Source organism: Schizophyllum commune (assembly GCF_000143185.2).
Source record: "Schizophyllum commune H4-8 unplaced genomic scaffold SCHCOscaffold_4, whole genome shotgun sequence".
Classification (NCBI taxonomy): Eukaryota; Fungi; Basidiomycota; class Agaricomycetes; order Agaricales; family Schizophyllaceae; genus Schizophyllum; species Schizophyllum commune.
In genome coordinates, this window is record NW_026089541.1 from 1,593,792 (window position 1) to 1,607,511 (window position 13,720).

Below are 13,720 nucleotides of genomic sequence, written 5' to 3' on the forward strand. Positions count from 1 at the left end.
TACTAGGTACGCCTTCTCGCTACTAGCAAGTTTGGAAATGAGCTCGTACATACTGTGAGAATGTCAAAGATTGACATGACCTGCTCCTCTGCGCATGCATGAGCTCGGGTGCACGTAGGTCAATCGTGGTACGTACCAGTAGTAGAGCACGTTGGCATGCACCTCACTCCCCTTCTATTGACTTTTGTGGCCACAAAACATCGCGCTCACTTCGAAGGAAAGCTACACTGTTGAATTGCCAAACACGATACATGAGTCTCGTAGCAGTATCATACACTACACATCTAGGTCATCCCTGTCTTCGTCCTCCAATTCCGTCAGGTCAGAGTCCTCGTCTGCGTCCCCCTTCGCCTCGTGGCGCGCCTGCAGCTCGTCCAGGGTTGAGAACATGGCGAGGCCGCGCAGATAGCGCGTCTTGTCCTTCGCCGCCTCCTCCGCCCGGCGCTCAGGGCTCAGCCCAGCCAGGAATGCCTCCTTCGTCTGGAACTGCTGGTCAACCCAGCGGATGATCGCACCTGCCGTATACTGGGTGACGGAGAACCGTGTCTCGTTAGGGCCGACCGAGACGTTAGAGTGGGTTAGCAGGCCGGAGGGAATGATGATCGTCGATCTGGGGGGAAACTCGATGACCAGGCCCAACTCCCAAAGGACCAAGTGCCCCCCGCGCTTGGGGTCGTAGTTCCCCAGCGCCGTGATGGGGCACCAGCCCCAGGGAAGGTTAGCGTAGTCTTTGTGGGGGTAAGTCGCCGTACGCGGGCCGTAGTTGACGGTGGTGGCGGCCCACACGCTGGAGCGGAAATTGTGCCGGAGATGAGGGAGGCGGCTGCGTAGGATGCGGCGATTATCGCGGAGGTAGGTGTGAAGCTTAGGGGCCCACCCCTTGGTTGCGCCGTTGTTGAAGCCGGAGGAGCGGATTGCCCCTGGATGTTCCATGATGCGCCTGAAATGTGGCGCGTTCTTAGGGTGCTCGCTGATGGTCATGGGTTGCTGTTGGCCGCCGCCGTATGAGTGGCCGTGCGCGGTGGCGGGGAAGGAGCCGCGACGGTGCTCTTTCTGAGCAGACGTGAGCGTGAGGTGGGGGAGGGTTTCGTGAATGGTCTTCGCCCAGTCTTTCATGTCCTCGTCCCAGCCGGGGGAGTCATCGGGGCGGCCGGGCATGCAGCCGAAGACGAGCCTGCCGTTGGCGAGGAGGGGGACGGGCTTTCTGCGAAGAACATCAGCGGGACCAAAAAGTGAAACTGCAGCGGGCGCACCTGCCATTCCAAGGAACGAGGTTGAACTTGAACTTTGATTGGGGACCCACGAGTTCGTCCAGACGATACGGCCGGCCCTGCAGCGTAGCGTCGCGCATAGCAGTATAGCCTGTCCGCGTAACGCGCAGGCCGGTCAGGCGTATTCCCGTGCTGAGGGGCTCCGCGTTGTCGATGTATTTGCGGCGCGTCGACTCACGCACTTCAACGTCGGCCTCATCTGCTGCAGTGAGCTTGGCAGCCTCGCGCTTGCGCTTGCGGTGCTCGCGAGTGCGGCGCTTGGGGCGCTCGTAGCCATCGAATGTGCCACATGCACGCGCCGCAGCACCTTCTGGCTGGGGTAGGATTGCTTCCGCGGCGGCCGTAGGGCAGGAGCGCGCTTGCGCATCGAGGCCAGTGCAGTGGTCGGGGGTGCCGTATTCGTATTCGTTCTCGTCGTCGGACAGCTCGTCGCGTTCCTCCTCAACGCTGCGCTTCACATATTCGGCAAGGTTGAACTGAGAGTCGACGACGTCGATCGCTTCGCCGTCCCATATGCCAAACGAGTTGCCGGATCGTAGCGTGCGCCGCATGGTCTGTAAATGCAATAAGCATAGGGTCCATCGCGATAGGCAGCAAATGACGCGTAGGGGGAGGGCGGGTGCAATTTTCGGGGCGTAATCTACAGCCACACATCTGCTTCCGGTCTCCCAGGCTTGGGCGTCACGTACAACATCTGAGCGGCTGAGGGAAGGCCTGAAACAGGAAAAGGGAAAGGAAAGGGCTTCATTGCTACACAGTGAGAAGACCTTACTGGTGCTGCGTGGTCGTGGTCGTGGTTGAACGTTGAGGTCGTGGCGGCCATCAACAAAGAGCTCGACCCTGCGCGTGCGGTCACAAGACCGCACGTGACGAAGTTCAACTTCGGATTTCATCTGATGCTCCGATAACCCCTGGCGTGTTGTGCGCGACGGGCGTTGGAATACAAAAGCAGACTACTGATGAGATAGAGGAATCACTTGTTCTCATGGCTTTCCGGACTGCCTTCGTGACTCGCAACGCTGAGGGGAATAAGTGCTACTGGTCTTATCCCCCTGCCCCTCCTCGCTCCCGCGACAGGCGCGAGACAGCACAGATTAAATCATTACTTGTGGGTCTATCCATTCCGCTGCCGGACGACGGGTTTCTGATGGGCCGTCTAGGGTCTATTTTTCCCGATGCCTTCGGACCCAGGCGACCCTCGCGACTACGAGGACGAAAGTGAGCGGTGGCGCATCCGGGCAATTCATACACTACGCACGGAGCTGCGAACGAAGGTTTATGCCGCTTGCGATTGGGATCGTCCTAGGAACTATGCAGGTGACGACCCTATGGATCCTGTCATTGACTACGAGGCCCTGAAGGGTGAATCTGTTCTAATATCTTCTCAAACTCTTGACAATCATACTCATACTCCCTCTAGGCAAGCTGTCTTGCGTCTTCCATCTCAAGTATGGCGGGCAATATGGCGAGAACCTTGACTGGCCTTGGGAGGCGCACGCCCCCTTCAACTGGGCCCCGCATGACGCGGTACATGCTCAGGTCGCGGCGGGGGATGAGGTTTATCAGCGGTTTCTTGCCGCGGGTGGAGATCCTGTGCCTCAGCCCACCAGATGCTATGTAGAGATAGACGAGTAGTTGTTTTTTGGCCCGTATTGAATCCTCTCAGGGCTCGCACTCAGAGCTATTGAACAACTTCAAATAACGTAGTCAGGACTGGTCATACATGGGTAGTTACTCAAAGAAAAATGTACTCCGGCCGACGAAGAGAGCGGGCGCCGCTAATCGCACGCGCCGCGTGCCGCGTAAATTATTCGCGCCCGAGGAAGTCCGTACAATCCTACGGCATCTGGGGTGGGTAGGGGATCCGGTAATATGCGAGGCCACGGGTAGAGATGGTGCGGGTTGGGTCGCGGTGCCCTGCGCGGGGGCATCGTCAGTAGGCAGCCACTGCTGAACAATAGCGTAGCGTCGGCATACCTCTGTGAAGGGGCGGCAAGGGGGAGGGGTGCGTCTTGCGGGGTAAGGGGGATGCTGGTGATCTTGGCGGTTGCGCGCGCGCCCTAAAGTGAAGCACAGTCAGCGAGGCCGTTCTGTTATGCGTTGAATGGCCTCTCACCTTGCACGGGATAGTATACGTAAGCACGCGCGAGGGAACTGGTGATGGGGGCGAGCAAGTGTGGTGGGGTTGAATGTCAAGGCATCAATAGGTGTACCCAAGACGCAGGCGATTGGCGTACCTCAGTAGGCGGTCGGCCAGTAATCGGTTTAGAATTACAGAGCTAGTACCTCGACCAGTCCGTAGACCCGCCAAATAGTCAGCGGGGCGCGAGGTCAAGGCTTGGGATGTTCGACAAGTTAGCGGCGCTCTGTGTGCTTTGACTTTCCTTTTTTGGTCATATCGCCGGAGCACCGTCGCCATCGAGCGAGGGCGCGCGCGCGCCAGCAGGGCTTCTTCTCCCGGTGCCACCGAAATGAATAGTTGCAGACGTGTCCATATGGGTCGGGAATGCCGGCTAAGGGGGCGGGATTGCACGAAAAGTTGACGGAAAGGGATATTATGAACATCTCGGCTAATATCAGCGGTTTTAACGACGCATGACGGGTACGATCGCGCACCTAGGTGTATCTTGATTCATCTTGAAAGGGCAGTGGGCAGCGGATCCCTCGTGATGTCGTGCAAAGTCAGATGTTGGAGGGAAGGCGAAGATGAAAGAGTTAGGGCGTGTTGTATCGCAAGTTGACCGTCGGATATGCGCCCGCAGCCTCTGGAGACCACTCTTGCCCAGCCAGATACACCACGTATCTGCAAATGGGGGGTCAATAACATCCGTTGCGCTTCAAGCGAGGACGTACCCTCCTGGAATCAACATCTGCACCTGATTACGCGGATGGGCACGCCCTGTGATACTGGTCAGCAGAAAGAATGTGTCTAAGACGCTGGGGACGCACCGCTGGAGCCCGCTACACAGCAAAACCCGTCCCGAACCAAACGGAACGCGCGCATCGTCCCGCGAGCAAAGCCTGATATACACCCCAGCCCATCCCCGGGGGGTTCAGCGCGAGCAGGCACTGCCTGCAATTAGAGAAATGGTGTGCAAAGTAGAAGTCGAAGGAAGGACGCCGGGGTGCTGCTGCAACAGCGGCAGCGGCGGGTGCACGCTGGCTGGCGGAAAGGAAGGGCGATGACGTGGCGTTGCAATCAATCCGAACGCATGCCATCATTTCTATCCCAATGCAACTGCAGGCTGGCGAGCCAGCGAGCCAGCAGGCGCCAGGGAGGGAGGGCTGAGCCGGGCGGCGGAAAATCACCCAAACTGGCGGGCAAACCGGGCGGAAGGTAGTATTCAGCGGCGTATGGTACCAGCCGTCAATGGCTGTATACATGGCAAATGAAAACGACCGCATGGCTACATCCATGTACATTTGACATTATATTACGACCAAGGCTCCGTCCTCGGTCAGTTAAGGTGGATGGGTGACTCGGTGTTGTTACTGGGTCGTCGGGCGACTCGCAGTCGACTGCTGCCGCAGTCTCTTGGTAGGTAGTTGTCGGAGGGCGGCAGGGCGCTAATTAAGCTTTTGGCTCACGCCGCATGTTCCGGACATGCATGGTCGTTTAAAAGCCGGCCGTGCGCATCTCCCACGATTTTCCAACTTGTCTTGAACTACGACGGTACGTCGCTAGTACGCGCGTCCTGACGCGCCGGCCATACTGACGACGATCTAGAGATGACCGCCGGCAACGAAGGCCCACACTCGACGGTGCGCAAGGAGCACCAAGCTTTCTCCCGAAAGCTCCACCAGATCGAGAAGGATGCGCGCGCACTGCTCAAGGGCGAGGAACCCACGGTGGTGAACTTGGTGCGGGGGATCCAGCGCGATAAGAAGCGCGCGACGATCCTCAAGAAGAAGCTGGTAAGCTCCGTCGTGCAAGTCGTTCCCGGCGCTTGCTAACGCTTGTTTGTAGATATCTCTGTCCGACGCCATCGCGCAAGCGCGCAAACTGCGAGAGACAGGCCCCTGGGCGCCGACCGCGGCGATCCAAGGGGCGATGTTTTTCCTGTTCGACTGCCTCAAGGCATCGGACCCCGAGTCGAAGTGGTACGCGCTACAAGAGATCGCGCGCCCTCGGTAGGTCTCGGACATAGTTGAGTGAAGCCCACTGACATTTTCACAATCTAGGTATGTGATCAACATCGTGGGGCTCGATATCCCGACGCACGACGCGACACTGCGTGCCGCTGACCGCGATCGGGTGCCGCGAAGGGCGAACGAGGACTTGGTGAGCCCTCAGCATTTTTATGGTTTCACAGCTGACTAACTACCCGCAGGACATGCTGCTCATGCAGCAACCGCAGCTGCCTGCCGACTATGTCGCGGTCGAGGCAGAGCAGTGCGGTCTTGGCGAGGTCGAGCTGAGTGGGTGCGCTCCCGCGACGCCAGCCCAACGGAGCTATCCCGGGCAAAAGGCGCACAGGAACGACAAGAACAAGGGCGCAACGAAGCGCAAGCGCGCCGCCAAGGTACGTCCTCGTTTTATTTGATTATCTTAGGGGTTGTACAGCTGACACTTCAGCAGAGGAAGGTCGCCGCTGATTCCGACGACGACGAGGTCGAGGCCAAAGAGCCGGAGCCCGCGCGCAAACGCACGCGTTCCCAGACGAAGGCCGCCGCCACCACCTCGAAGGGCAAGGGGAGGGCGAAGGCGGGCCCGAGCTCGGCGCGCGGTCGGCGCGGCAAGAAGGCGACAACGCCTTCGGACATCGAGGAAGAGGAGGCGGAAGAGCGCCCTCAGCCCGAGTCCGAGGAGCGCGACGTTGTGCCGCCCGTCCGTTTCCGCGTGGACTGGGACCGTCGCCCGCGCGATGCGGACGGCGAGCTCTTGCCTTACGTCGAGACGGAGGACGAGGCTAGCGAGCGGCGCCATCGTGAGTTCATCGCGAAGGGGCCGGCGCCCATCTACAGGCTGAACGGTGACCTGCTCGGTCTCACCTCGCCGCCTTCCGAGGACGACGCGCAGATGCTCGAGGAGCAGGCCGAGGAACAGGAGCGCCTCGCCGACGAGGAGGAGCAGATGCTCCGCATCAAGGAGGAGATCCGCGCCCACAACGAGCAGCGCATGCTCGCGGGGTTGGGCGACGACGACGCGCCTGAGTGGCCGACGGCGGGCAGCTCGGGGCTCCAGCCTGGCTGGACCCACCTCCCGGACGCCGAGGATGAAGAGGACGGCAATGCGGGACACCCGGGCGCCGAGGAGGAGGAAGAGGAGCTTGAGGACGACGACGTCGAGCCCCCTGCTCTTCCCTCTCCCAAGCCCGCAGTGCCTTCGCGCTTCCCGACGCCGGAGTGGATGAGGGAGGGACCCTCGGGCGACCGTCCAGCGGAGTTGCTCTGAGCGCTCGGCCGAGGTAAGTCCCGCTTTAGTCCTTTTTGTTGTTTGTGTATCTTCGCTGACCCGAGTTGTTCCGTCATCTCTCTTCAGGTGAAAGGTGCGGTATCTAGCTCTGGATTGGCGAGGGCAATGCGCGCGACACGCGCTTTGATAGGTGGTTTCTTGGGACTCTGTACATTATATTTTTCTTGTATTTTCTTGTGTAAGGTCTCCCATGAAATGTACTTCTTGTTTCTTGGACAATTTAGGGTGATGCCAAGTGACATAAGAAGCGATAAATTGTGCTGCTCGACCGCCTTAGAGGTCGGACAATTGAACGCTGCTCGGCGGCGTGCTCGCGTGGTTTGCACGTGACCGTCGGCCACTGCCGGTTGTGGTTCGACTTAGCGAGTCGTGCTTGCTCGCAATAGCGGCGCGAAAATCTCCGTCGTGGAACGAGCTGGATCGGCAGCCTATCTCCCCCACACCAAAAATGTCGGCGACCTCGCCGGTGTGGAGTTCAGGAGCAGGTAGAAATTTATGAAATTGCGGCAGAGGGCGCGGATATCGCGTCCCTGACCGGCCGAACGGTCGTGATATAAGATCGGAGCGCGCTGGACAGATGAGTCCAACCCACTACAACGATTCGTTCCTTCATCTCCCCCAATGGCCAACAAATACCAGCGCGATCTCTTCGATCAGTTTCTTGCGCTTCTGCCTTCAGCTTCGGCGGCGCTCAAGACCGCGCTCCGCGAGGTCGCGCACTGCGACCTTCCCGCCGCCAGGAAGATCGTCAAGTATCTCAAGACACACGTGGAGGAGCTGCGCGCGCTCGATGCCAAGGTCGTCGAGCATTATGAGGGCAACAAGGAGAAGTTGGTTGCCGCGCTCGATGGGGTCATGGTGCGTGTTCGGATCGTCGCTGATCGCCTCCCATCTCACACTGAGCGTTGCAGGTCATCATGGACTTCAAGCAGGTCCATGACAAGCGGCCGATCATGGCCCACTGCCTGACCGTCTGCTACACGGCGACGGACAGTCTGGCACCCGGGGAGTCTGCGGACGACTTCTACCGCGGCCTGTCGGCCACGAAGCGATCTCTGCAGGAGATCGTCTCGAAGGTGCGTCGTCGGACGTTATTTTTCGTCTAACTAGACTGATTTATTGTTTTTCCCAGCTTAAGGCCGAGGAGACTGCCTCCAAGGACGCCGACGACGTCGTCATGCACGACGCCGACGCTTCCGCCGTGGCGGAGTCGTCGAAGGGCAAGGGGAAGGCCCGTCGCAACCGCAAGGGCGCGGCGCCCGGTCCCTCCGCTCCCGACGCTGCTGAGCCATCGGCCCCCATCGCGGACAGTCTTGCTGTCGCGGCGGAGTCTGGATCTTTGAAGCGCTCCGGATCACCTACGGAGGGCGACCGTCCTGCTAAGGTGCGTCCATCTTCTGCCGCTTATTTGTTGTGTGGGGCTAACCCAAGTTCCATCTCAGATGTACGTCTGGGACGCCTCGGCGTCCGGCTTCTCTCAGTACGGTACCCAAGGCCTTATGGTCGAGGGTATGTACGGAGCGAACCCGATTGCCACGGCGCTCGGGGAAGGTGCGAGTGCGATCTTCGATCGCGCGAACACCCTCGGACGCCAGTCGTACGGGGACGGTGAGTTCGATCTAGGCGTGGTCGTCCATAGCCTGGCGCAGGTCACGGCGGTCCTGAACGCGTCCGCCTTGAACCTTGGCGCGCTGTGCGCTGCACACACCGCGATGGACGGCACGTGCCGCACTCTTTCGAAGGTGTACCGCCGCGCGACGGCGCGCGAGGTCTTCAGCAAGTTCGACGCGGTACGTGGTCTGAATCGATGTGTTTGTAATGGTACTCATTCGAGTTTATAGTCGGACGACGAAGGCGTGCCGGGCTCGCGTCGCACCAGCCGTTCTACGGGCTCGGAGACGGTGCAGAAGGTCGACGATGAGGCGCGCGCGAAGCGCGATGCTTCTCCGGCGACCGCTGCACGCGCCGAGGCGGCGTTGACGGACGCTCTGGCCGCTGACTCGGAGGCTGAGCTGGACGACGCCATTTCCGAGGCTGGCAAGGCCAAGGCTCCTCAGGTCACCGAGGGAGCCAGCAATGCTGCTGAGGCGATGGAGGTCGACAACGTCGCCCCCAAGAAGAAGGAGGCGTCGCGCTCGTCCAGCCGCGCTGCGAAGAAGTCCGGCAAGCCCACCACGCGCTCGAGCGCGAAGGAGACGGAGGAGGAGACCCCCGCCATCGCTACACTGCCCGCTGCGTAGGCGGCATGGTCTGGATCGTTGACTTGCACGTATACCCAGTCACTCGTTACGTCCGACATTCGTTTTCCACCCGCTCTGACCCTTACACCGCCTGGCGTGGGCTGAGCTGAGCTTAGTTTATTTATTTTCTGTAGTCTCGCGATCGGGACGCGGCACCACACTCGTTTACTATCAGATAGCCGTGTACTTAGGACTGTGTAGTCGAGGCATACCCATTCAACGAATTTTTGTTTTGTTCTCACAAAGTCTGAGCCTGAAATCGCCTGAACCGGCAATATCAGAGCCTCAGAGAGCTCGTGGACATTGCGGTCATCAATCCAGACTGACTCGTGAAGAGTTGTACCCGGTGCAGCGCTTGTGCGTACACCTTTGGTGTATGGCCCTTATTTTGCCATTTTATTCATCTCCCTTTGCCCACCTGCGGCACGGACTTTCTCCGTAGGTTTGACGGCCCTCCGGGACCGGCGCTCGCCAGGTTCGGGAGTTGGAGAGGGTTCCCTGTCCGGGGTTTCATCGGGGGCGTCGTCCAGGAAGCCCGGACGCTCACTGCCTTCAACGCCTTCCGACTCGGACTGGTGGTCGTCGTCCTCACGGTCTCGACGGTCAAGATCGTCTCGGCTGTCCGATCGCACCTGCGCGTCGACTTCCGGCTCGTCAGGGAACGAGAAGTCAGGTGGGGGTTGCGCCGGCATAGCGTCGTCGATTTCCTTGAGGATTCCGTCGTCCAAGTCCGCGAGCCCATCAGGACTCACTTGGGCGACTTCGTCCTCGTCCGGCTCATCAGAGGCCATGAGTTTCTCGAGCTCGTCCGGAGACAAGTCGATTAATGAGTGGATTTCATCGGGCAAGGTTATAGAGGCCCGAGAACGGTAGGGCAACACTCTAAATGCTCCGACTTTATTTTGGAAGACGGTTCCGTCTAGTTCTGCCACAATATAAGAGCCTCCGAGCGTCCGCCGTATGACCACCATGGGCCCGTGGTAACGCGGTAGCATCTTGTCACTGTGCGATTTTTCTATGCGAGTATTCCGGACTAGCACCAAGCTGCCCGGTTTAAAGTCGAGCAACTTAATAACATGTCCGTACTCGCGTTCATAGCGGCGAAGACGCTCGAGCTTTTCCTTCTCTATTCGAGAGCGGACAAGGCCTACTTCCGCATGATGTTTCGCTAAGGCTCGGGCCCGGTACCCAACCAATTCCTCGCGCGTAAGTGTGCGCAGGGGATAGTCGATGAGCCAAGTTGCTTCAGCGATGTCAAATGGCAGGAGCGGATGTGCTCCTGTAACCAAGAAATATGGCGATACGCCGAGCCGCTTCCTTAAGGTTACGCGGTCGGCCCACCACACAAAGTGTAGGTGGTTATACCATTTATTCAGCTGCGGTCCGCAGGCTTTCGCTAGCGACTGCCGGATGTCCCAATGTACTTGTTCAACTTTTCCATTGGCTTGAGAGTTATAGGCCAATATGCGGACATGGCGGACACCATACTCTTTAGAAATCCAGCGCATAGCGGACTTCATAAGGGACGCATTATCGGTCACGATTTCCTCGGGACAACCCCATCGACAGAGTATTTCCTCGAGTATGAATTTAGCTATAGTGACCGCGTTCTCAATGCGAAGCGCGCGGCCTTCCAGCCAATTAGAGAGACTGTCCCTTGCGTGGACAATGTATTTGAAGCCTCTCGATGCGGGCGTCATATGCATGGTGTCTATGTGGACGACCTGGAATAAAGACGGCGTGAAAGTTACCACCGGCGGTATGCGCGCCAATGCTTTCAAGCGTTCTTGACACGGGTGGCACGTCTGTATGAACCACTCCACGTCTTCGTTCAGTCCAGGCCAATAGAACCGTACTGACAGTAGTTGTTGTGTCGCGTACACTCCTCGATGGCCTAAGCTATCATGCGCTTGTTGCAGCATTTCGATGCGCTTGTTTTGTGGCACATAGAGTTGTGGTAGCTCATCGCGTTCGACGCGATAGAGTTTTCCACCGGATACGACATAATTCCTTCGCAGCCGCTCGGCTATCGGAGCCGCGAGGTCAAAGGCGGACTTGTTTGTGGCAAAGTCCGGGTTTTCCACCCATCTGAGCCAGGTCTCGAGATCCTGATCAAGAAGTCGGTGTTTATTCTTCCGCGACGCGGTAGGATACTCCACAAGCTGCTCATATATGGAGAGGGGGTCGGGCGTATGGATCGTCATGCAATAATAATCGCTAGACTCTCCGATGATACGCCCCTCCGGCTGTAAAACGCGGAAAAACATACATAAACAAGCGATATATAGTCGACTTGGTCTAGATTGTATGGGCGGATCCGTATATACTGCACCGACGTCGCGACTGTACAACGGGCGCGTCGGGGGTATTTTATGACATAGAAAACCAGGAGCGCCACGCTTCCTAACCTTCAATACTACTAGTCCGCAGCATTATCCGTCTGCAATGACTGACCAAGGATAGCAGCGAGCTCTTCGGCGCCTGATCACGAGTCTGCGCGTCGTCGATGACATCCTGCGAGTCCTTTGGCGGGCCCTACTTAATCAAGTAGCCGCGCTATACGCGCCTCAAGCCTTCAGTCCTCTTGCCCTGCTGTGTCAAGAGAATCTAGATTATTGTTGGGGCTCGGACAAGCCTTCCTGCTGCTCACCGTCATGCGGAGACACGCAGAGCGCCGCGCAAGCGGAACTCGAACCATCAACGTGACTACACGTGACTTCGGGTCCGAGACCGGAACTTCGGGTCCGAGCTCGTGATTTCGGACATCGCCGAGTTGAACTCCGAACCGAGCGTCGGCGCTGCCAAGCGCTGTCCGCCCCGGCAAGGGCTTCACTCCCCGCGTATCGACAGTCTAGGCTGTACGCTCCCCGCCGCGCAGGCCTCTGAGCCGCGTCGCGCACAAGGGAACGGGTGGAAACCAGGCCGGCCTTGCCTTGGTAAACATCAACAAGTGTGGAATCGCGCCCGGCATCGCGGCGCAGGAGGATACCCGACCAGTCAACCGCTCTACCGCCAGGAACCGCAGTCATTGCGCGATTATTCGGACAGGAGAACGCGCGGATAGGCGTTATAGTTGGATTTTGACTCAGAGATAGGCATTGTGTGTTACCGCGCGGTCTGGACGGCCGAGACGACGCGTTCAAGTTATATACCGAGACCTACATACGATTCGGGGACTTTTCCCGCCCCGCGCAGAGAAGCCCTAGTACCTACACACCACACCAAATAAACACAACCGCGTTAACCCGCACTTTACACATCATAAAAACCTGAACTTCTGAGCGCATTAAACCGCCTTGTGAACTTCAATCAAACCCGAAAGCGCTCGTAAGAATGCCGAGACGTCCGATTGCCCCACTCGACTTCTCGCTTCAGTCCAGCTCGTCTGGAACTGGCATAAACAACACAATCTATCCCCTAGTAATATAAATACTCGGACTCGCCCGCTCTCGTAGCGCCTCCAGTCTAGCGTGTTCATTGCTATCGTGGTTGTTGGTGTTTGGTTGTGTGGATCGTCTAGCTAGACTGTACTTCACGTCTTTCGTGAGCGTACGATCCCATCACATGCGCTCTACACGCGACTCTCAAGCCTGGGAGACCGGGGGAACCATGGTCGGCACGATGGCGAGGACGTGGCGCGGGCAGTCGAGGCCGCCGCTTGCAATGCAGAACGAGGCTGGGGATGGATATCGCTGGTAAGCTCATCACCGTCACCGCTATCCATCGTGCTGATCCCATACCCAGCCATTCATTTTCTGCGATTCCCGAACCGCCGGAGGCACGCACGGGCCCCCTCGACAACTTAGTGAGATACCCGACCCCTTGTAGATACCGGGTGACCCGATAAAGGTGTGTTGAGATGCTTCCTCCTTGCCGTTGTGACGACTTCTGGACCATGCTAACTCGTCTCAGCAGCATCCCCTGCTCCTCTGATGTTGGGAACAAGGTTACTCATGCCCCAGCCACCTGTTTATCCGAGTCCCATGTCGCTTTCAAGCGAAATGAACGTATTGACGCTATTTTGAAGTCGTTTCCTACGACCCCGAACCACCGGAGGCACGTGTACGCACCCCTCGAGCGAGAGAAGCAAGCGTGAAGGCCTCCACCCTCGCACCTCATTCGCTCAGGCTCAGTGGCAGTTCGCGCCAGAATTTGGGCGTGAGTCTGTGAGTAATTGGTGCTATACACGAGCTCAACCCCGCGCTCCTGATGCTGACTTTGTATCCTTGTCGATTTATCGACTGCCGGAGGCGCGCGCGCGGGTTCCTAGGCAAAACAAGCGAAGAGGGTGATACCCTCACCCCTCTGACGGCCTTCGCGCGGGGTCAGGGAGGGGTGCCTCGTGCTCATTCATCCAGGAGGGGCTTGAAATTAGGTGAGTCGCTCTGACTGAAGTTGTTGCTGACCCCTTCGTTCACGCGATTTTCGTTGTGCCCGAACCGCCGGAGGCATGCGCGTGCTACCTCGGTGAAGAATGCGGCAGGCTTGGGATACCTCCACCCTCGCGCGGGGCCAAATGGAGGTGCTGCGTTGCCGATGGCGCTTGATTTGGTGAGTTGCCTCGCCAAACTCGTGGATGCCATACTGACCCCTTCGTTTAGGCGATTTTTGCAGACCCCAGACCGCCAGAGGCATGCGCGCACACCCTCAGTGAAGGATGCGGGAGGGGTAGGGCACCCCTTACCCCCTCATGGCGAGCTCAGAAAGGCCATGGGGCACCCCAATTGTCGAGGGAAGCTCTTTGCTCATCCCACGACGAATGTAAAGGCAACAACGAAGCCCTCGCGTGCTGA

At 58.4% G+C, this 13,720-nt stretch overlaps 3 protein-coding genes across 3 annotated transcripts; 2 read left to right on the forward strand and 1 right to left on the reverse strand.

The window, feature by feature from the left end:
- Positions 1-276: 276 nt before the first annotated feature.
- SCHCODRAFT_02598331 (uncharacterized protein) lies at positions 277-2,094 on the reverse strand (the record flags this gene model as incomplete). Its single annotated transcript, XM_003033257.1, has 4 exons — positions 277-1,204; positions 1,254-1,825; positions 1,961-1,985; positions 2,039-2,094. The coding sequence occupies 4 exons, from the start codon at positions 2,092-2,094 to the stop codon at positions 277-279; spliced, it is 1,581 nt and encodes a 526-aa protein (XP_003033303.1).
- Positions 2,095-2,446: 352 nt separating this feature from the next.
- SCHCODRAFT_01169644 (uncharacterized protein) lies at positions 2,447-2,906 on the forward strand (the record flags this gene model as incomplete). Its single annotated transcript, XM_003032676.2, has 2 exons — positions 2,447-2,633; positions 2,692-2,906. 2 exons carry the CDS (start codon positions 2,447-2,449, stop codon positions 2,904-2,906), a joined length of 402 nt encoding a protein of 133 aa, XP_003032722.1.
- Positions 2,907-12,491: 9,585 nt separating this feature from the next.
- SCHCODRAFT_02686605 (uncharacterized protein) lies at positions 12,492-13,720 on the forward strand (the record flags this gene model as incomplete). Its single annotated transcript, XM_050346790.1, has 7 exons — positions 12,492-12,622; positions 12,840-12,895; positions 12,955-13,085; positions 13,119-13,302; positions 13,323-13,449; positions 13,549-13,595; positions 13,626-13,720. 7 exons carry the CDS (start codon positions 12,492-12,494, stop codon positions 13,718-13,720), a joined length of 771 nt encoding a protein of 256 aa, XP_050201097.1.